Source organism: Vicia villosa, linkage group LG1 (genome assembly GCF_029867415.1).
Source record: "Vicia villosa cultivar HV-30 ecotype Madison, WI linkage group LG1, Vvil1.0, whole genome shotgun sequence".
Classification (NCBI taxonomy): domain Eukaryota; kingdom Viridiplantae; phylum Streptophyta; class Magnoliopsida; order Fabales; family Fabaceae; genus Vicia; species Vicia villosa.
Window position 1 is genome coordinate 26,060,649 of NC_081180.1, and position 25,283 is coordinate 26,085,931.

The following is a 25,283-nucleotide window of genomic DNA, read 5'->3' on the forward strand; positions in this document are numbered from 1 at the left end:
TCGGTTTTCCTGTCTGCCTGATGTAATAGACAGTTTTTACATCGATTTTTCACTTTGCCCGATGTAACATATTAGTTTTTACATCGGTTTTCCATTTTTCCCGATGTAATATGTTTTTTGCTTTTAAGCGTATAATAATAGTTTTTCCTATTTTAACTTGTAATTTTTTTATACCTAATTTTCCATATAACTTTCAAAAACCACACAGACCAAAGTTAGGTCGCTATTTTGCACTTTTTTCCCACAGTACACAAACCACATTTAGGTCATTATTTTCATATTTTTCTAACCAATGAAGGATATAATTTCATTGCACCAAATAGCTAAGATGCATATATATTCTTCAAAATTTACAAAAGTATTAATCTAGGATACACAAGTGTAAAAAATTATAAGAAAGTTTACACACGGTGGACTACTATAAAATAACAAAACAACAAATATCCAACCATTTAAGTCCTTTCGCGCACTTGAAATAGCAACATGCATCCACGAGAAGATGAGTTGTAGCTTCTGAAGACACCGCCAAAATTACATTTCCTGAGAATAAACAATAACACTAATTAACATCAACAAACAACACCAAAGTCAAGAAACTAGTTCGAATCAGAAATATAGAAAATTTCATATAACTCATCAGATAAAGCTTAATCTTTATATAACTCAAAGAAACATTTTTCCTAACGGAGTCGCAAATCATACAAATCATCTTGTGTTAATTCTGTAGGATCATCAAATACCTACAATACGTAAATAATAATATAGAGTTATTCTTTGAAAATTCACATTAAGTTGTAAAACACGAGATTCAGTTATATTATTTGAAAATAAAAAATTAACAAATTAAATTTATTTGAAAATTAACAAATTAAAACGCAAGAAACACAAGATTTTTTGAAAATAACAAATTAAAGTTATTTTATTACCTGCATCCAAGATTCGGTTATATTGGCAGAGACAATATCCAACCTATTTTCATCACATAGTACCTACAATCATTAGAGTTATGTTGTTTTCTTGTCTACGAATGAATGACATAATTAGTGAATAATTATCAAAAAATTAAATATAAAATTATAATTTACATCACACTTACATTGGGCTGAAGCCATGTAGCCTTTTTTTTATTGCCATTTGCAAATTGATGAACCTCAAAAGCACTAATTCAGAAGAAAAAAAATCCATATAATGCCACATAAAATATGAAATTACTTTTGTAACAATTTATGACAAATCCCTTAAAATTAGATGATCCATGATTTCTTTCTTACTAAGATTTGGTTCTTGATTTGCACAACAAACACATGGACAGAGAAAAAGCGTAGGATGACTATCTTCAGCATTACTTTTAGGAGGAGAAAGATCTTTTTTAGCATTACTTTCAGCAAACTGTAGAAATTCCATCATTCTATGTTCGTACTCAGCACTTAATCGATTAGCTCTCATCCAACTACGATTGATACCTATGTTTTGGAATTAATGCATACATAATTAAATCTTTATAACCCCTACAATTGACATTAAATATTTGTCCAAAAGACAGGGGTGCAGACATTATTTCTAATAAAATTATTTCATGTTTAGCTTTAATACTTTTCTAATAAAATTATTTCATATAAGTAAAGAAGATAAGAAGGATAATTTGCTTAGCTAACTCTAACTCTAAACTTTTTTTTCCTTTGTAAACCCGATATCTGGCCTAACTATATAATAATCCTGAGACCAATATCACTGATGACTACCGGTAGAACTCACGAAGCAAGCAAGTATGAATAAACATAAACATATTCAACAAATCAAACGAAGTTCAAAACCACAATTCAATGTGATTATACTTCAATCTCCGTGCCAACAATGTCGTGATATATAACTGGTATTAACACGCCAGGGTTACATTTTTACTTTTGTGGCCCACATATGTTTTCAAGTGGTGACCAACTCAAGGTATATTAGTTAATATAAATTGGTTATACCTAGAGGTAGTGGAAAATAGCAACCATGCACTATCCGACAGTACTATAAAACACAATTTAAACAAAATAGACAACAATAACTTGATTTTAACTTTTCATTGACCAAATAAAACTAGAAAATCCTTAACAAACAAAACACATGTAAAGAATCACTGACAAAAAGATAAAATTTATATTTAAAACAATGTATCAGTAATAAGCATTTTGACTTTCTATTTAATTAAAAAACGAGCAAAAACATCACTGGCAAAAAGTATACTCAAATCATACTAACCAAAACTATGAGAAAAATCTTCGACTCGTTACATTGATCGCGACTTTACATGTCTATTAATCTAATGACTGCAAATGCACAGTCATGTCGTGTAGTTTTAAAAGGTATTGAATCGACCTGCCGTTATCTAAGGTTACTCTGTAAAGCTAAGGCTAAGAATACTTGGGTTGTTTCTAAAGGGAAACTAAAAATCTTAATTCTAAGAAATATAATAATAAAGTGGATATCATTATGTATTTCGTCTAACTTAGGTGATCCGAAGTTCCATTGGCTATGGTTCTCATTTAATCATAAATCTCTATTAACTATGTCATTTAAAAATCCTCCTCTCAAACTCTCGCTCTGTTGATTTAGACTACTATATCGTAACTCTTAACGTACGCTCTCGTTGTCCCATTAGATTTAGAAAAGCTTTTTGAAAACATCACAGTTGATAAAATACCCATTTCATGAAGAGGTTACTTATTTAAATTTCCTAGTCTCAAACTCTCACTTTGTTGACTCGGATCATGCTAGTATTCCCTAACGTACACTCTCACTGTCCCGTGTCGAGTTTAAAAATATTTTTTGAAAATAAATAAATTCTATTTAGTTTTAATATGCTCTCGATGTCCTTAAAACTAATGTTCTATGTCTACTATGCAGTTAAAGATCTCAAACTCTCGCTCTATTGATTTTAACCTTTATCAGTTCTAAAATCTCAAACTTCTGCTCTGTTGATTTTATAAACTTTAATAAATACACTTAGACACAAAAACTAGAAATAGGTGATTTTCAATAAAACATTATTTAGGCCAATTTATTTCGGATCCTTTTGGTTAGATTAATTTACACACCGACATCTGATTAAACTAGTCAGACATACTTATTAAATTAAACATGTATAAACAATCGTAATTAATATATTTAGGCATGCATATTCAATAATTTATAAGCGAGAAACATAAAACTATAAATTAAATAAATGATAAAAATAAAAACCTGAAAAATATAACTTGAATTAATTCTTGAACTTGAAATAGAGAACACTCCAACACAAGTCAGATGGATCTGTTCTTAAAATTCTCCGATCAAATAATAATATAAACAAAGAAATAAAATACTATGATCTAACGTAAGGTTAGATCCAGTAAAAATTACACAATAGTTTCCGGTGTAGAAACTATTGTGAGAAAATAAATATCTGCCTAAAACTATGAAAAGAGAAGAAAAATAATAAATGGAAATAAGCTTCAATGTAGGAAAAATAATGCTGGAATTGAAAATAGGAAAATTAAACGAAAGAAACTGTGGCTGGGACAAAGCATGATCCAACCCCTTTTACATGAATACTCTTTTCTTTATATAGTGGGAATTTTTGGAAGTTATCATGTGAGAGGTAGTGGAGATAGTGGAGATCGTTGGAGAAGTTGAGAAAATCATGGGGTGAGTGGACTTGGTTGGTTGATTGCAATGTGCAGCAAAAATATAGGAGACGTGGGTCTTCAACTCCAAATCTCTTTGAACGAGTCTTGAGACGGAGGTCTCAAGTGAGCTAGATTGTTATAGACGGGCGTCTCCTTTTGGTGACGTGGCTTGGGCTTTGGGAGACGGACATCTCCTTCTTTTGGGCTTGTGAAACGGGCGTCTAGGCCTTAGGAGAAGGGTGTCTCAGCCTTAGCATGGGCTGGGCCTCAAATATGGATTTTATATTCGTTTTGCTTTGCACCTCCCATTCTAAATTGATTCACCTCTTCTTTCTTTTGTCTTTTTGAGTGATTTCTTTCCTTTTCTCAACTAGTCTTCGAATATTCTAAATATCTGAAACAATAAAAATACTGGCATAATACTAGAATTAAATGAAATAATTAAAAGAAAATACAAACATTATTTATGTAAATCAAATCAAATAATATACTATATAATTTCGTGTTATCATACATAGACAAGACACTACAAAAAGAAAGAAAATATACACTCGCAAATCAATATCAAAATGTGTATATTTAACAAAAACAGCTTCAACAATGTATCACCAAAAACATTAACAATTTTTTTTATGAAACAAAATCTGGTCAAACAAACCACAAACATGTACCTGTTTCTTCACAAATGTGCAGGAGATTGAAAGGAAAGGGAAGGGATGGCGTCGCGCGCCGTCAGGCTGAAGGCAGTAGCTCGGTCGCGCGCTGTCAAGCTGAAGGCGGTTCGGTTGTGCGCCGCTGGCTGAAGCATGTGGGAGGTCGAAGCAGTGGTAGGGTTCGGTCGCGCGCAAAGGTAGGAAGAAAGAAAAGAAACAGATTTGGCTGAGATATGTTTTGTGAGCAAATGAGGCTAGGGTTTAGTTGAAAATAGTGGGAGACCTTTCCCATCTGGTATTATATGGGCCGAAGTAAAACTCTTTTTTGGTACATATTTCTCATCGGGTTTCCTAAAGGGCTGAAGTAAAAGCCCATTATGCTATATATTTCCCATCAGTTGATAAACGCACCGATGTAAAAGCCTTAATAAAATAATTTTGCCTTATTTACGGTAATGCCGCCGTGTATTGGATTTTTAATTTCGCTATATATTTCCCATCAGTTGCTAAACGCACCGATGTAAAAGCCTTAATAAAAAATTTGTTTTATTAACGGTAATGCCACCATGTATTGGATTTTTAATTTTTGAGTTTTTTTTCCCATTAGCTCCATTAAATGTCTGATGTAATATCCCTAAATCAAATTTTTTTTCTCACATCAAATTGTTGTAAAATCTGATGTAAAATTCTTTGACATATATTTTTCACATTAGTTATCTTTATACCTGATGTAAAATCTTGTAACAAATGTAATATTTTTAGTAGTGATTTTAATTCACTCGAAGAAGATGAATATTTGTTTGTGGGTTATGATTTTGAGTTCTTGAGAAGACAAATGTGTTGATCTATTTATGGGTCGTGGTTTCGATATCAAGCAAAGATTAAGTTGGAGATATGATTGTGAATGAGGTAAGTATATCCTTTCTATTACCTCACAATTGTTTTCTTTTACACCCTAGAGAATACTAAAAGAAAGACATGTGATTTTTGACCAACCAAGATCATGATCTACAAATACAACAAAAGAGGGGGAAACTTTCCCTTACCATGAAATCGGAGAGACTCAATATATAGAGGAGGAGAGGCATACAAGAGATAGGAATTATTGACATTTCATATATATTGAGGCGCTGGTTAATTACCATAATTATCAAAAGATAACATTACATCAAAAACATTACATTTAGCCCAAAAAAAGAAGGCTAAACAGATGACTTGGATCCCCTTGCTATAGCAGTAGGAAATAATTGCATTAAACTGCACCTAGTTACATCAAGTAACTCAGACTTATTATTACCTAGTACCATAAGCTCTATAATATTATTAAACTCATCATATATATTATCTCACAATTACCACATAACCAAAACAGGTAATTGATTTATTCAGTGAGTGTGTGCCTATATGTTAATGAGACTAAACCCAAAGAGCTCCAGCTTTTTTAAGCATTGGAATCAAAGTGCGGTTAAGATGAAGACTCATGACTTGATTGGCTCCACCAATAAGCTCACCACCAATGAAAACAGTTGGAACAGATGGAGAAGAACCAAGTCTTGAAAGTGCTTGTTCAATCTCTCTCCCTCTTGATATCTCATCAAGTTCATAAACTGCTGGATTCACACCAAAGTCACAAAAAAGTGTCTTTATGGTATGACTCATGCAACATGAACTCTTGCTGAATATTACAACTGGCCTCTCTGAAACCATCTTTGTTACTCTCTCCATTATGATACAAATGTTGAGTTATGAGGAATGTATCTAGTTTTAATTGAAGTTTTTGTATGAGATGTGTTGATGAGATAAGCTAAATGTGGCATGCATTATATAGAGGTCTAAAGGGAATAAACTAAGCCTTGTTGGGAAATAAAAACGGAAAAGTAGAACTAATATTCTATTAGATATTTGGGTCGGTTTCAAAATCGTTGAAAGTGATTAATCAACTAAGTTTGCTTTTTTACTTCTACAAATCGATTCTTTATCCATGCATTTGATGCGGGCATAGGGTAACAAATCACGACAAGTGCTTTGTACGGCTTCAAAGATAATTTGATGATTTATTTATGCATATTTATTTATCTCATCATGTTGCAATTGCGGTTATTAGAATCTCTAAATCAAATCAAATGAACTATTTTAGATTTTTAGTACACGTTTTGTTTTTTCACGATTGCATTTACGACGACTTTTCCATTTTAGGGAATAATAAATGTAATATTGACAAGTAGAAAAGTAGAATATCATGTTCATGGAATACTCTTATTTAGTTTAATTACCTAATACCGAAAAATTATGCCTTATCTATCTTTGAGCATTTGATGATGAGATGAGTTGGAAAAAAAGTTGGATTTATCCAATTGGAACCTCTATCTTTTGCAACAACGATTCGCATCCTATTCTAGAAAGGGAAATAAGATTTAAGATATGTGTATAACTGATTACTAAAATTAATTTTTTTTATCAGCTTAAGAAAAAAAATTATTAGCCTAGAAAAAAAACGAAAAAAATTTTGAGAATTAACTGAATCCCTTAAAATCGAATATATATATATATATATATATATATATATATATATATATATATATATATATATATATATATATATATATATATATATATATATATATATATATGGAGGGTTATATTGACTCCAAGAGTAAGTGCTCAACACTTACTCCCAATCATAACCATTGATTATCATTAATCCAACGGTTTTAATTAAATTAGATTAAATGATCAACTAAAATCGTTGGATTAATGAAAATCAATGGTTATGAGTTGGAGTAAGGTTCTGTTTGGTTCAAATGAGGGGGAGGGGAGGAAAGGGATTTTAATGGAGGGGAGGGAAGGGGATGGGAGGTGAGGGAATTTTTTTAATCAGATAGATGTTTGGTTCAAACGAGGGGAGGGGAGGGGAAGAGAGGGATTTTAATTAAAAATATGTTTGGTTCAGGAGGGGAGGAGAGGGGTTTTAAAACTAATTTACCTTTTGAGCCCTTAAAATAGTATAACACTCATGCTAAATCAAATAAAAACAATGTGATAATTTTAATTTTTTTGTCAATTCATAAACAATATAAGTAAGCAAACACAAAATATTTACTATTTCAAATACTTTAAAATATATTAAAGTGTAAATAAAATATTGATAAATTCCATACAATAATCAGATGATCCATGATCAAATGAATTATTTTATCATCCTGATGATCCATCTAATTCTATAAAATATTTATAAAATTAAATTCTAGATGATATATATATATAGCTCATATACTAAAATTATATTATATTATATATAAATATATAATACAACACAATAATTTATAAAACAATTAAGTTCTTACAAAATAATAAATCAAAATGAATATAATAAAACACATAAAAAAAATGAAGAAAGTTGAGTCACTATATTAATATAAAATAATAGAGTTACCGTAAAAAATGGAAGAATTCTAATAAGACGATAAAAATTAACGTATAATATATATTAAAAATAATTTAAGATTTTAATTAAAATGTGAGGGTAATTTTGTCAATATAGAAAAAATAGATTTTATCATAACTACTCTCCCTCCCCTCCCCTCCAAATCCCTCCGATTTGGGGGGAAGGAAAGGTTGCTTCAATAGGGAATCTGATTACCTCCAATCCCCTCCCCTCCCCTCCCCTCCCCTCCCCTCCAAAACCCCCCAATCAAACATACCATAAGTGTTGAACACTTACTCTTGGAGTCAATATAACCCTCCTCATATATATATATATATATATATATATATATATATATATATATATATATATATATATATATATATATATATATATATATATATATATATATATATATATATAAATCAAATTAAAATTGTTGAATACAATATAGACCAATTTTTCTCAAGTTTAGAAAAGTTGTTGCAGTTTGTGAGTGTTAGATTTAGTCAAATTGAACAATTAAACCTTTTGCTCTTGTTTATAAGATCTTTAACCGAAATGATTATTTATGGAAATGTCTATAGAAATTTGTTATATTGTTCGCGAGATAAACAAGTTAAAAGTTTTTGTATCTTTGGAGATTGTTTGAGGAAGTTTTTGTTTGGTTTATGAGTTTCTCCTTGAAGAAAAAACTCTCTTTTAGTTCGTAAATATTAACCTATAAAAATCTCCACAACTTCTTGAGCTCAGTCTTATCTAAAAGCATTATTTGTTTGAGATCAACTCGATTAAAATCTCTCTTGGTTCATGAGTTCATCCTGGTGTAAAAGCCTAGTAAGTTCGATATTAGTTTGATAAAAATTTCGATTCAGTTTATGGTCAGCTAGTGTCAAACCCTAATTTTATTTGGAGGATAACCAACTTAAAACTCTGTAGTGGTTCAATAATAGCCCAAGCAAATTTTACTTAGTTTGGAGACTAACTGCTCTAAGCTGTGTTCGTTATTTACTTGGAAGTTATACTAAAAACCTTATTTCCTTGTATAAGAAGGTTTGTGGGCACATCCTTCTATTAGCTCTCAAGTTTAGTAGATACTCTAAAAATAAATCTTGAGAACAATAGTAGGTCACCTTAAATCCAAACCTATGTAATCCTTTGGTGTTCTTTCCTTTTAGAATTTTAATTCTTGTGTTTGAATTGATAAAAATATTTGTACCTTCTTTAGTAAAATATGTTCGACCTATGTAAATTATGCTTGCATATTTAAAATTACTTTCTAGCATCTTTCTCAGCTATTTTATCATTCCGACGAGGAGGAAGTATACTCTCAAGGTGAATCTCTACTTATGAGAGAGGGAGTTTAATCATTCCAAATTATGTTTATTTGAAAAACTTCTTGCCCTAATCAATATTTTTGAGCATTTTGTAACTCATTATTTATCTCATGTTGTCTAATTATTAAAATTTCTCTCAATGTTTCTAGTTTTTTTCTTCTATATTTTTTCATTTTGTAAGGAATCAAATATTATGCTTTGAAGAACTTGAAATATTGAACAAAATCCTAACTCCTAAAGAACGAGAGACTAATAATAAGTTACAGGATGCTCAAAAATCATTGACTAGATTAAGTTGTTCTTCAAATATAACATAATTTTTATATAATTACTTTGCAAAGTAATTTGAAAGGTTATATGTTTAGTTAGAGTTTGGTGAAATAAGTCATCCATATTTGATATAATAAAATCAATTGTATATTTCTCATTTGTTAAATGACAATACTGAGGGGAAAAGTGTTTTCAGCTTTTTACAATTCCAAAAAGTTATCGTTGGGGATCGAATCCATGACTATTTCACCTTTCCATTGGTGAAATTTCAATTGAGGTAAAGTGGTGAACTTTTAATGACGCCCTTTGTTAAATCATATATGAAACCGAGGTAACACCTCATATTTAACTGAGGTTAAATGTGTTTTTCGTAGTAGTGATAAGACCATAAATTGTAATAGTGATCAAGAGACAACAAAAAATAACAGGAATGGAAGGGGAAAATTTCGAGGTTCGTGTTAAAGCAAATGGGTACTCACAGTTAATGAAAAGGTTTAATATGATGAGATTTTCTCTCTAGTAGTCCGACATACTTCCACCAGGGTAGTCTTAGTCTTAGTAGCCAGCTGGGACATGCATTTCTAGGAGATATACACTACTATAAAAAATACTTTTAACCTCGAACGTGAAATGTATATAATCTTGTTTACACAAGCGAGGTAACAAAGGGTGACATGAAAAGTTGTCACTTATCAACTCGATGATTTAAAAACCGATAGAAAAAATGGCACTAGTCATGAGTTCGATCCCAACCACCTGTATTTTTTAGGTTTTCAAAATTGCGCTACTTTTTATCTCGATTTTTAATATTAACCGACGGGTAGAATCCTGTTTACAAAATTTTAATTTTAACCTATTTTTTTCATTTTAATCTGCAAAGCACTAATTTTTTTAACAAGTTCTAAATCTTCATCTTCATCATCATTATCAACAACAACAACACCTATAACAACAACAAAAACAAAATCAATAGATTTATTATGCATTAAATCTAACAAAAAAAGCAACAACAACAACAGCAACAAAATTCATGGAATCTTTAAATGTTAAATCTCAACAACAAATAAATAAAATCAATAGAATACTTAAAAATTAAACCTCAACAACAAAAGTAACAACAACAACAACAACAACAAAGTCCAAGGAATCTAAAAATATTAAATCTCAACAACGACGACAAATAGACAAAATTAATAGAATCGTTAAACACTAAATTTCAACGACAACAACAACAATATTAAACATTTTACTTGATACAACTACAACTAACGTTAAAAAAATTTAACAAGAAATTACAAGATAAAATATTACATTATGATATTAACCTTGAAATATTTTTCTGCTCTTGCTTTCATATTATCATTGTTTTCAATATGTTAAGTTTATATTTCAGCACTTTGCATCCAAGATAGATAGTTGTGGCATTCACGTTTTGATTTGTTAGTGAGAGTTTCAGGCGGATCACTAATGTTTCATGTGGATTGATGAGTTGGCAATATTTTGACTATTGTTACTTTATAAATTGACAGCAAATATTTGTTACTTAATTTATTCATCAAATTGGTCATAAATAAAAAATAAAAAATATGTTACTTATCCCTCGGTTTTAGCAAAACTGAGGTAATAAGTCATAAATTTAAAAAAAAAATTAAAAAGTAATATTGGTCATGAGTTCGATCCTCAACAACTGCATTTTTTTAATTTTTAAAAATTGCGCTACTAAGTCTTGTTAAAAAAATTAAAAAGTGATAAAGTGTACTCACTAGGATTTGAAGACATGTCCTCTAAATAATTTATCCCCCGATTTTCAGCAAAATTGAGGTAATAGATCATTAAAATTAAAAAATGATAAAATATAGTTATTGGGATTTGAAGACGCGTCCTCTAAATACTTTTCCCCTCGGTTTCTAGAAAAACCGAGGGAATATATGGTATTTTAAAAAAAATTAAAATGTGATGCGTCTATGGTTTACACTTTAAATTTTTTGTTGGGTGAGGTGAAATGTTCCGTCATGAAATGTATTATTTGTTGTAGTGATATGAGAAGACAACATTACTTCATGTTATTCTAGATGATCATGTTTACTTGGTGCAACTAAGAGGTTTAATGACATTGGGCATTGCAAACTAATTTATAAACTGAAGAGATATTTGTATGCTTTAAAGGAGTCTCCAAGACAACGGTAAAAGCGCTATGCTTCATACAAGCTTTAGGTTGACTATTGAAAGTGTGGTATGAATGTTGTGTTTATCTTATGAGCATTAGTGACGGTCCTTTAAGATTCTTATTATTGTATGTTGATTATTGCTAATTATTTACATTACATAAATCAACTCAAAAATCATGTTGGAAAATGACTTTGACATAAAAGGCTTAGGTGCTTCTAAGAAGATTCTTGGTATGGAAATTCATAAGGATATGAGTGCTAAAAGAATATGGATCGCTTAGAAAAACTATGTTGAAAAGGTGCTAGTTAAGTTTTGCATGAGTAATTCGAATGTCGTGAGTACTCCATTGGAGAATTACTTTAAACACTCATTGTATCAGTACCCAAAGACAAATGCATAAGCTCATTGTATATATGAAAGGTTCTTATACAAATGTTGTTGCTTGTTTAATGTATGCTATGGTATGCACTAGACCAGATTTGACACAAGTTTTAAATCAAATTTGTAAGTTTATCTCCAAACTAGAAAATATGATTAGGAAGTAGTCAAATGGATTTTGAGGTACTTGAAGGGTACCACATGTCATAATATCATGTTTAGCAATGAACTCGGTAATCCTTCTATTGTAGGATTTGTTGATTTAGATTATTTTCGTGATAATAATAGATGGCCTACAACATGGTATGTATTTACTTTAGTATGAAATTCTATTTGTCGGTAATAATTAGTTCAATCCATAATTTCCATGTCGACAACCAAAGAAAAATACATGGTAACATATGTTAGAATGTGAAGCTATAAAATAATCCTTATGCCTTACATAATTGGTGAGAGAATCGGGTATTGAGGAAGGGGGGTTTGGTTACATTGTTATTGTCAGAGTGTCATTTATTTGAGGGTTAAATATGTTTTTGGTTCTTATAATATTTCAAATTTTAGTTTTAGTCCCCTATTAAAAAATGACATATTGTATTCCCTACAAAAAGATTATGCACTCAGTTTTAGTCCCTACTATTTTCTATAATTTTGAAAATTGTTAAATTACCCTTTAACTTTTAAATTTTTGATTAAAAAATTTCATACATGTTTAGAATACGGTAAAATATTTACTAAATTTTAGAATTTTTTTTAAATGAGAACAATTAAATATGAAGTTTTTAAATTTCAAAAGATATTGATAAAAGTATTGACAATCTCGACTTAGTACGTGCATAATAATTTTGTAGGGACCAAAATATGTCATTTTTTAAGAAATTTCTCAACCAACCCCATACCCCTCTTATGCACCACCGAATGGATCATTTTGTTCTCGTGCTTCGGTAGATGCATCTTCGGAAGCAACTTTTTTTTTCTTTAACGTTGTTTTGTTCCGTAGATGCAACTACGGAAGTCTTCCGCATTTGCATCTACGAAATTAGCACAGACCCAATAAACCAGAACATAGGCATTTCTAACCATAAAAGACATTGCATTGATTCATTGATTAATCGATATTACAACGGAATTTCAAACAGAAAATTAAGAAAACTAATAGATCTAAGAAATTACAATGGTTAAAACAATGTCATCTAATCCATGCATCATTTGAATGCAATCCATGTCGAATTTCACTTCAACCCACCAACGTTCCGTTTTTCCTATCGCAAACGAGGTATTTGTTCTAAGCCTCTGGATCCTTTTGATTTCTTCTCCGGGTTTGTACTCCCCCTCTAAAAAAGACATGATGGTCCTCTTGAGTTGGTCGAAGGAATGGATATTCCAAATTTTCACCGACACAGGTGGTTTGACGGGAGGGAAAATGACATGCTCATCACTTATGCGGTATTTCGGTTCAGGATTGGGAAGCATCATTGATGTTCGGTGACATCCATCTGGCCTAATGCGAGACATTTTTGTATTTGTATTTAGGGCTTGTGCTTATGTGTAATGCAAACCTAGAAACCCCAAATTTATAGAAGCCTTTGGAGAATATGGACCACACAATGTCTGTCATAAAACCTTTCGTAGATATATCCACGGAAGGGTCATACGTAACACCTTTCCATAGATGCATCTACGGTAAATACCTATAATTTTCATTGTAATACCCTTCTGTAGATGGATCTACAGAAGTCTCCCTGCTATTTTTTCAGCAGAAAAGAAAGCAGTAGCAGCAGAAAAGAAAGCACAAAAAAGGATTATATTGCAATGTTATAGAGTGCATATATTACACTTTGAAACTAGATAAATACATGAAAAGAATTGTTGCCGACTAAATCTATCGGAGGTTCCAATTTTGACTTTTCCGCATTCGATATTTTATAGATATTCTTTAATGTTTCGAATTCATGCATCCTATCAACAAATACATTCGGCCACATCTCGGAAAGTTCGGTATGATGAAGATTCTATTGTGGTCACGTAGGTGGTATAGGACATCCCGGTTTTAAGTAAACTTGTACGAAATGACGCGATTTGGTAAACCATCCAACACATATAATACGATCAATTGGATTTTTTTTTGGAAGAATAGGAATTTTATTAATAAATTCCAAAAAAGTATCGTTATACACAAGATGCGGATCATAGGGCCCAGCATGGAACTACTTATACAAACCTAATAAGACTTATAAGAGCAATGTAGCAACTCTTTCTCTAAGGTTTGGTTTCCTCCAAACTCTATTCACAACTATTTCTATAATCTCTCTATGAATATTTCTAACTCTTTCCTCATCTCTATCCTGTGTATTATATACAGTCGCATTCCTATAGATCCAACAAGCATAGATGATCTCTGCAAACGTTTCCTTTAGGAGCCTCTGTTTCCAGCTTTTTCCTTTACATTCGCGCACAATCCATTGAGTTCCTGATCCCATTCAAGAGGGATATGATCCAGTTGTTGCCATCTCAGCACCTCCCTCCAAATGTCCTTAGTAATAGAGCAATCAAACAGTAAATGGTTTATCTCCTCCTTCCCTGCACAGAGCATACAATCACTGTTATCCAGAATTCCAAATTTCATCAATCTATCTTTTGTTGCTAATCGTCTATGACAAGCTAGCCACATGGTGAAAACTGCTTGAAGCCTGGCCTCATTGTCATACACCAAATATCTCCATTCCACAGGCTGAGTATTAGTGAGCAAGCCATCATATATTATTTTCTTTCTGAACCTACCAGTATCTTCCATTTTCTTCCATTCTTGCATATCCATCACTGTATCTCTTTGCTTAAGAATGGCTCTTAGCATCCAGGAAAAATTACTTCTAATAGGGGCTTCCATAGTTTGCTCACTCTTCATGTAGTAGGTGTCGACCCATATCACCCACAAGCTATCTCTTTTTCTGCACAAATCCCACAGTAGTTTACTCAGACAGGCTTTATTCCATCTTTCCAAATCAATCACATCAAGGACACCGTGGGTTTTTGATTCACAGATCTTACTCCAAGCTATTGGTGCTCTTCTAGCATAGCTCTCCTTTCCTGACCAAAGAAAGTTCCTGCAGAGACTCTCCTGCGTTTTTATGATGCCTTTAGGGAGGGGGATGCATTGTGCCCAGTAATTAATAGTGCTAAAGATCACACTATTGATCAGAAAACCATGTCATATGTGCATGCAATAAGATATCCCATTTCCGGGAATCTCATCCGATACAAAACATGTGCGTAGGCGCCCCTCCAAGGAACAAGAGCTTCGTTGACCGATTGAAATTTGGTTTCGTCTCCAAATACCCGCGTGTACGAGTATTTATGGTTCACCAACTCCTCGATAAGATCATGACGGACAAGCTCATGGACATCCTCTCCCTTACCGAGCAAAGTCGATATTGCCTGAAATCTGCAATTATCGTCCCCCACCATATTGGCGATCCGGTCGATGTATTTATGCATAAAAACTGTCATCTCGTCAATGAATGGAATTTTTGGAGAAATTTGTACCTCTTAAATTGATGGAGCAATAGGTGTTGGAATCGGAACTTTTAGAATAATAGGTTCAGAAACGAAGTTGATACTTACAGAACTTTCGGTGGAATAGGTGTCGGAGGCGGTTTGCTCAAGTGAGCCCCCTTGTTTGAACTCTTTTGATATTTTTGCGATTCCGGAGTAGGTGAGTCGGGAAAGAGTTTGTCGACATGCTCACAATATAAAGGAGACAGTGCTGTCGAGTTGTCATTTGGCACAAACTTTACTTTCCTCGGAGCACCTTTTGTCTTAACAGGTTGAGACGGTGGTTTCATGTCGGTTGTTTCGGGAAATCCAATCCTTCGCAATTGTTCTTTGATGTATAACTTCATGTTGTCATCGACCTTCAAAAACTCTCTTGTATCGCCTCCAATTCGGAAATAATAGAGATATTCGAATCTTCTTCGACACAACCATCATCATCAAAACTAAGTCTCTTCCAATGAGGAGTGATTTTATTCATTGTTATTGGCTCACCTAATCTCACTTTTTTAGCAATAGCACAAGCACACGGGAGACCAAACGTCATAGTAATAGTGCAACCACATTTTGCGGTATCACCACCAATTGTTTCACCTCGATTCACCTCGTGAAAGATATAATTCAATTCGGCCCGAGACACATTGACGATCAATTGAGAGTAAAGGATGTTCTTCTTAAAGCGATGCTCCAAAACCGTAATGCTCCGACCGAATGATGTTTGTATTTCGCTGTGTTGGTTTGAAATCATGTGATTTATGGTGTCCCGTGCTTTACACAAATCACCCTTGCGATCACACAACCAATTTTTCAAAGTAGCATGTGCCGACTCAACTCTATTGGTGGTTGTATTCTCAAGGTGTCAGACCTTATCAGTCCACGCACAAACAAACTTCTCCTTCACTTTGTCCAGAATGGTGCTTTTGATGTATTTCAATAAATCGGGATATTTTTCACATATTTTCCGAAATTGCAATACGGCATCGACATATAATTCTTTTGTCGACGAACTTGCAATATGAGCCCATGCATCCATTATTTGGTCAACAATCACTCTGGGCTTCACCACTTTCCCACCTTCGATCGCTACTTGTTTTGTCTCCACAACAGGTTTAACCTTACTTCTCACATTACATGATATGTGATATTGACAAAGTAATGCATCAGAAGAAGGAAATACCTTTGCAACCGCATTCATCAAAGCGGGGTCACGATCCGTAACAATCGCCTTAGGCATGTCGATTTTTTTTTTCAAAAGTGAGCGACACACCTCCAAGGCCCACCTAAAATTACCATCTACGGAAGGAATCAAATTTTTTCGAAATATGGGGTGCTTCCAGATGTGAATCTACGGAATCTTGGGGAAATTTTGGAATTTTGCATGGTGTGTAAGATAACCATGGGGTGGGTTGATAAACTTTCATTTTTTTATTGAGACCAAAAGAAAAAATTTGATAATTTTATAGGAAACAAAAACATATTTAATCATTTATTTGACAAATAATCTGGTGTATCATGTCACGACCAATCATATTGATGTGAGGTTTCACAAGATCAAGTAGTTACATCTATCAGGACAAATATTACTTGAAAATGAAAGGTTCATAATTTAGATGATCCAGCTGACATGTTGACCAAGCCAATCATTAATGACAAGTGTAAGCATTACTTGAACTTGTTATATATTTCAATCTGATAAGCATGGTGTGTTTCTCATTAGTTGTGAAGACGTGAGTATTTTGTAGGAAGTTTTCATAGGCGTTTGATATTTGTCAAGGTGGAGAATTATTATATATTAAGACAAAGAGGAAAACAATATGTGAAAATTTCAAAGGGGTTTTAGGCGTAGCTGTTTGTTGTTGGTAGGTGTGTTACTGTAGTACGGTTCATTTCATGGTTTTGAATTATGATTGTGGTTGCGGGCATTGTAGTTAAGGCTATTGCAGTTGTTGCGATGTGGATTACGGTCCTTACGGTGTAAATTTATTTTTTATGAACATAAAACATTATACTTTATTATTTATTTTATGTTTCACATGTCTTCGATTTCCTCTCTAAATCTTCATATATATCTCATTCACAATTGACCATCACTTTGAATATCTCTAATCCTTTTAAAACATACCATAAATCTATGATATAAATAGGAAAGAAGGTAGGGCAAATAATTTTTGCAAGCAATGTATAATATGTTGCACGTTGATGCGGTCTGATAGGGGCTAGTATGGTCATTATGGGGGTATGATGCAGTTGTTGCAGAGTTATGATGTGATTTTTAGCGTGATTTACAATCATACCGCAATTGCGACTTGATGTAGCAGACACTACCGCAACCGTAATATAGCGGCCCATAATTTAAAATCATGGTTCAGTGCGTGATTTTAAATTGCAATTGCGATCACGGGTGCAGTTGTGGTCGCGGGGGTTGCAATTGTTGAAGTTGCGGTTTCCGCGATGCATATTCTGGTCGTTGCAGCGTGAATTTTTATTGAGAAGTATTGAAAGAGAATGTTAAAAAATACCTAATGTTGTAAATTAAGTCTTGAAGTTCTGAAATGATGAAATTTGATAAAAATTGTGTGATGTAGCTTCTAATGCATTTTGACATGTGATCTTAAATCACACCATAATTGCAGTCCGATGTAGTTGTAGAAGCTACTGCATCTGCAGTATAGTAGCCGAAATTATAATTACAGAGTGCATTTTAAACCCTAAACCCTAAACCCTAAACCCTAAACTCATATATATATATATATATATATATATATATATATATATATATATATATATATATATATATATATATATATATAAATATATATATATATTCTAATTATTATTCATACATCAAAAAAATTATATAACTGCTGTATAGTGGTAGAGGTAGGCACCATTAGTTAAACTGTGTTAACAAAGTTTGGTCATTTTTATTGTCTTTTACTTTATCGATTGTTGTTCAAATATTTTCATATGGCTAAATAAGTGTTGATGTTCAAGTTCACGATGAAACCTTTGATTCAACATTGATTGTACTGTTAATCCAATTCAGATGGCTAAACAAATGATATACGGTTTCGAAGTTACTTTTAATTAAAAAATTATTACTACCAAACAGTTAAAGCATGCATTATGTGCTGCAAGTCTGCAACTAATCCCTAAAAAAATGTATAGTAATTCCTATCAAAGATATAACATTTCATGCATCAAAAAACATTACATTTAAAACCAGAAAAAGAAGTATAAGCGATAAACTTAGACCCCCTACAGATATTCATGGCTGCATATATTTTTTTAACGAATAATATATATATATATATATATATATATATATATATATATATATATATATATATATATATATATATATATATATATATATATATATATATATATATATATATATATATATATATATATATATATATATATATATATATATATATATATATATATATATATATATATATATATATATATATATATATATATATATATATATATATAGCATAGTGTAGTGGAGGTGTAGAAGACACTTGTCCTTAAACAGTACTTACACTATGTTACATTTATTCATCATAATATATAGATATATAACTCAAAATTACCCCATAACCAAAACAGGTAATTATTTTATTAAGTGGCTGTGTCTGTCTGATGAGTTGATGAAATTAAACCCAGAGAGCTCCAGCTTTTTTAAGCATTGGAATCAAAGTGCGGTTAAGATGAAGGCTCATGATTTGATTAGCTCCACCAATAAGCTTTCCACCAATAAAAACAGTTGGAACAGATGGAGAACAACCAAGTCTAGAAAGTTCTTGCTCAATCTCTTTCCCTTTTGATATCTCATCTAGTTCATAAATAGCTGCATTCACACCAAAGTCACAAAAAAGTGTCTTTATGGTATGACTCATGCAACAAGAACTTTTGCTGAATATCACCACTGGTCTCTCTGAAACCATCTTTGTCACTCTTTCCATTGTAATACAAATGAGGAAAATGTTGATATGTGAGTGAGGAATGTATAGTAGTAATAGTTATAGAAGATTTTGTGTGAGGTGTGTTGTTGGGATAACCAAAACGTAGCATGCTTTATATAGGTGTTTGAAGGGAATAAATTAAGCCTTATAGAGAAATAAAAACAAAGAAAAGTGAAGAATCTCCTATAAGATATTTGGGTCACTTTCAAAATCGTTGAAAGTGATTGATCAATTAAGTTTGCTTTTTAACTTGTTCAAATCATTAGTGTGCGTTTTGTTTTCTCCACGATTGCATCATATACGTACATTCATATTAGTCAAAGACTCGTGCTGTCGCCCGGGTGTATTATTTATGGTGTAGTATTTTATGAACGATATGAAAAATATGAAGTAAAGAAGTTTGACCAAATTGCATTTATAAAATATAAATTAACCATTTAAAATTTTCTTTTACTAATAAAATATTAGTAGTGTAAAAATTAGGTTCTAAGTTAAAATAAAGATCCACAAAAAAAATATGTTCTAAGTTAAAATAATGATCCACAATTTTTTTTTACTAATAAGATATTAGTAGTATGAAAATTAAGGTTTAAGTTAAAATAATTTCACATGTGAACATTTCAGAAAGACATGAAAATCTACTTTGTTCATTCTTAAAAGAAATCATTTACCCGTGGTGACAAGATTTTATTCAAATGTGCACTCCTTTTCAGACTGTTTTCAACAGAGAAGATACCTTTGCCTCCGCAAGGGTGGATTTATTTTAATTGACATTTGAAAATAAGAATTTTATTTTCAAATAAAGGTTATAATTTGATAGTGACCCGCAAGATAAAAATTTAATTGTTTGAATGACTATGTAGTATTATTCAATTTGATAAAATACATTTTTAATGATAAAAAATATTGAATTATTACATTTTAAAATAAAGTAAGAGAGACAATAGGGAAATTGTGGGGATATAATGAAGTAAGAGAGAATAGAGAAAAGTGAGAATGGATGGTAGAAGTTTGGTATTGCCAAGTGTCCAATACTGATTGGAAAACAAAAAAGTGATAGGGTGATTTTGTTAGTTAGCATTTTGTCCAATTTATAGTGCAATTTTTTTTTAGGAAAGGGCAATAATAGAAGTTTGGTCAATCTTGTAGTAAAGGATAGATAGTAGATATATATAGCCTTGAAGGTGTTGAAAATATTAAGTGATTGGGTTATAGAGAAAAAAGTTTTTCCATCACTTTGGACAATGCCTCTACAAATGACAACATGCAAATATTTTTGAAGGTAGAGAAAAACACAAGAAAGGGGGGTTTGAATTGAGTTTTCAATAATTTTCCCTTCCTTAAAACTCTTGTGTGGAAGCATAGGTAGCTAATATTTATCATAAGCTTTCAACTATTACTTAACAGAGGCTTAACGTTTGTCAAAAGCATTTAGCCTTCTTTGAGACTTGAGTCTTCTCAGAGCTTTTGACAATTGGAAAAATTAAGTAGAAGTAAATAACACACGATATATATCCTAGTTCACTTGAGAGATTCTCAAGCTAATCCAGTCCACCCTTCCGAGGTGATTTTGCCTTGAACTCAAGGTTTTAATCCACTATAACCAAACTGATTACAATCGCACGGGCAACCGCCTGTGACTAGCAATACATTGCACAAGCAACTGCAGATGACTAACATTAATAATGCACGGGGAACCACCGGTGACTAACATACAATGACATGTTCAATGATGATTTAACAAATATAACATTCATTGACCTCTATCAGGTATCTGACTTCCAAGTCATCCAAGAGGATTTTCTCCACAGTGATCTCACAAGAGTCTGACCTTCACTCGGTCCCCTTTGAGATATAATTGCCACTGACCCAATAAAATTTGACAAAATTAACCTCTTATAAGGATTTCCACAATGACGGCAGCCATTGTCTTCTTGAGCTTCAGACCTTCACTCGGTCTCTCAAAGTGTCCTCAACATTCAGTTGATAAACTTTGTGTTTACATGATTGCTTCTTCTAAGAAGATAACACAATTAATTAAGCAAATATTATTTAACACAGTTCTGAGTAATAACTCCTATGTTAAAATTATTTACATGAAGAATCCTAACCTATAGTACAGTACGAGCAACAACTCTTGTGTTCATTAAATTGTTCTACAAATATGTATGTGATTGTAAGTTTGGTAACATCATGTAGTGGTCTTCTTCTTCATCTTATTTGTTGAGTAAGTCATGAGCAGCAACTCCTTGCTTCTTCTAATTTCTATCAAGATGTAAATGATAATAGTTGAGTAACATCTTGTAAAATTTTCTTCTTTATCTTCTTTATTCTGATCAGCTTCTGCATATCAACTTGGGCACTAGCATCAACAAATTGGCCCAATAGCATTTTGAATTTGCATGAGCTTCAGCTTCTCTTGTGACATATGCTTCTTGTCATCAGCTTCTAAGCATGGTCTTGTTTTCTCATATGTTTGTTCTTGTTAATCTGTGTTGGTTGAGTTCCATTCAAGCCAAACAACAATTAACAACTGCAACGACAACAACTGTTATGGTAGTATAGACATCAGTTGTAATGTTAACAGTAGTGACATCAGTAGCGATACCAACGACATTAAGAGCTACATCAACTACATCTTAATTAATAGTTGTGATGTGAACAACATAGGTGTTTCCAATGTCGTCTACCTTTGTTGGATGATTTGATCTTCTTTTATAGCTCTTAAAAGAGACGTTTAAGGATTAGAAGGTCCTTTTGACTTCCAACGACTAGTTCCCAACGAATAAAATCAAGCATTACTATAGATAGTACTTTCTTTTGCCTTGTAGGTTGATACGTTGTGAGTTGGTGGGAGACAGCATATGTATATTTTGATGATGTCATTAAAACTCAGGTAGCCACAAATCACAACATATTTAGATTTTCTAACAACAGCTCCCCCTGAATGTGTTAACCCCAAAGTTTAATTTATGCTTGTTCAGAATCTATCTCTGATCCCAAGACTAACAAAATTCAAACTTTTGAGTTATCAGAACGTAGAGTAGATGAAGATTACTTCCTTACCATCTAGAAAGAACACAGTTCTTTAGCATCTAGACTTGTTCATCATAACTTCTGTCTTCAAATCTTCAAAACTTGTTTTCTTGAGACATAGTATCAGAATCACATAACTTCAAAATCTTCTGTTATTGGTATGCTACTGCTCATCAAAACCTGTGTAGCGCATAAGCGAGATTTAGGATCTTCTGATAACTTGGCGACTCTGTTCATCAAATTCAGAACTTGTTTCTCAGATGAGAAACTCCCTCTGATTTTTCAAACTTGATGAAGATTAGATGTTCTGATTATGAATCTTCTATCCAATATTTTGAGACAATCTTCGACTTCTGATTAGCTCAATTCTTCTGACAAACATTTTGTAAAGTAGGTTTTGTCTCGACCACTTTCAGGAGAAGCTTATATTTTTAATATCCCGTTCTGGTGTCTTCAAATATTTATCTAATTCTGAAAATTCTCAACTTTAGCATATTTCTTTCAATTTGACCAGTCTTTAGAATGCCTAGTGAACTTATTTAGAGTTCCTCGGATAACAGCAAACAAACAAACATCAAAGGTAAATGCTCATTTTATATCATTTTGTCAATTGATTAGAGATTGAATTATTGCTCAAAATTACTGTTGCTAAGGTTAGGAAAACTAACATGCTTCTGTCATTAATAATATCCTTTAAGAAGGTTCACTACTTCTGAGACATTGTCAAGGTTAGTAATCTTTCAGAGTCTTAAGTTATTTTCCTATCACAATATTCGTTTATATTCAGCAACAGATAGTGTTGTATACTTGAAAGTAAGCTATTTCTGGAAATGAAAATTAAATATAAACCTTTCATTCGTTCGTTCATTCATTCATTGAGAAGCTCACACACACATAGTACAAACACAAATGATAACATAAAAACTTGAGATTACAAACATTTCATAACAGAGACAACTACATCGCAACAATCCGAAACTACACAAGCAGAACTTCACATCTTTCTTCTTCAAGAGCATCTCTAGGTCCAGAGTAGCGAACTTCTCAGACAATCCCAAACGGTATCACGGACTGGTGATGGTTCCTGGAGACTACAATTGAACCCTTGAGATAGTTGAAGATAGTTTGGAGAAGATTGGCTCTGACATGATGCATAAGGAAGTAGATGAGGACTCTATCATCAAATTTTAGAGTGTTCGTGTTGAACCCTCTAGGTCTGAAAATTTTCAGCACAAGCTGAAACCAGACAGCAGCAATGGGAAGATGAGTTTTGGGACCGGTTAGAGTATATCCTTTGGAAGGGTCATGGATGGTACTGAGTTTTTCAACTTGAGAGTATTTGAAATGAAGATCTTTAATAGTAATACCAGTTAGACGACAATTAATGGCTGCAACAATTGTCATAGGAGTGATAAGGATAGGCATCCCAAAAATGGTTGAGGAAATAGATACACCATTGGGTTAACAATTGCATACTTCCAAAATTCTTTCACCAAGGAGGGGTAGATTGGTCCATGCAGGATCTCAACATACTTCGACCATCCTTGACAGATGATGTATTGTTTGAAAAAGAGATCTTCAGGAGTTAGCCTAATAAAATGTAGTTTGTAACTTGTTGGAATGTGTTGCTAGTTGATCTTGACGATCTCGACCGAACTTGAGAGGAAGAAACTAACTTGTTTGGAAGTTTGATTTTTGAAGTTGAGAGAAAGTGAGAGTTTTGAAATGAGAAAGTGAAGAATGGGGAGAGGAAGGGTCAAGCGCGAAAATAACATCAAATGCTTTCGTAGATGCATCTACGGAAACTTCTATATGTACATCTACGGAACAAAACAACATTAAACAAAAAAAGTGTTTCCGGATGTACATCTACGGAAGCAGAGGGACAATTTTGTCAAATCAATGGTGGGTGAGAGATCCCTGGAATGGGGTAAGAGATTCTCAAAAATAATTAGATTAAATGATCAATTAAAGTCGATAAATTAATGAAAATCAATGGTTAACTCTTTTAAACTTAGTATGTCTCTCCTTATATGACATGGCAGAATGTTTTAATTCTATTAGATGATGGTATAAAATTAGTTTACGTCAGTGCACTACCTTTAACCTCGTATTAAAATTTGAAAATGAACATAGAAAATTATACTAAATATTCTTGGAGTTGTCCAGAAAATGCATATATGCACTGTGCTTGGCTGTACTATCCTAAGATCTCTAGTAAAATCCATGTGGATGTAATAGCCAATATATTGTTCTTTTCTTTTCTTCTTTTTTTATTGTTTATTCATTTGTGGCATGATTACCACTAGCTAGAGGAATATTGGTGGTACATGTGATCATGTTGATGCTCATGTCAACAACTAGGAGAATTTCCCTTTTACATATACCATTGTGTGTTCTTCAAGTCTCTCATGGCGCCACATTTTGTTGCGATAACTGTTTTTTGTTCAATGTTCAATACCCAATTAAAAGAGGCTGAAACAGGTAATAGAGGAATCTCCTGAAATGAAAATCTATCTACAAGCAAGTGTACTTAATTTGCTAAGTGTCTCTTCCTTGAAGTGAATGGCCACTTCTTTTTTTACAATTTTTTTATTGTTCTATTTTTTCGCAACTTTATAATTTCGTGATGGATTTCTTAAGAAGTGTATTAAAAATTGTCGCAAATAATAAAATAATTAGTTTTTATAGAAATTATTGTATTTTAACACAGCAATGGTAGTTTGCAATAAAAATATAAAACTTGTGGTTTTGCAATGATTTTGGTTAAATAAGAAAATAAACAAGTTGTTGAAAATTATATGATACTAAATGATCGGGTCTTATTTCAATTTCCATGTATG

At 32.3% G+C, this 25,283-nt stretch overlaps 2 protein-coding genes across 2 annotated transcripts; both read right to left on the bottom strand.

Annotated features, from left to right (window-relative positions):
* Window positions 1-5,444: 5,444 nt before the first annotated feature.
* On the bottom strand, window positions 5,445-6,088 carry LOC131603194 (monothiol glutaredoxin-S2-like). Its single transcript, XM_058875476.1, has one exon. It carries the CDS (start codon window positions 6,029-6,031, stop codon window positions 5,723-5,725), a length of 309 nt encoding a protein of 102 aa, XP_058731459.1. The 5' UTR covers window positions 6,032-6,088; the 3' UTR covers window positions 5,445-5,722.
* Window positions 6,089-18,928: 12,840 nt separating this feature from the next.
* On the bottom strand, window positions 18,929-19,477 carry LOC131603203 (monothiol glutaredoxin-S2-like). The gene has a single exon (XM_058875488.1). It carries the CDS (start codon window positions 19,402-19,404, stop codon window positions 19,096-19,098), a length of 309 nt encoding a protein of 102 aa, XP_058731471.1. The 5' UTR covers window positions 19,405-19,477; the 3' UTR covers window positions 18,929-19,095.
* Window positions 19,478-25,283: the final 5,806 nt, after the last annotated feature.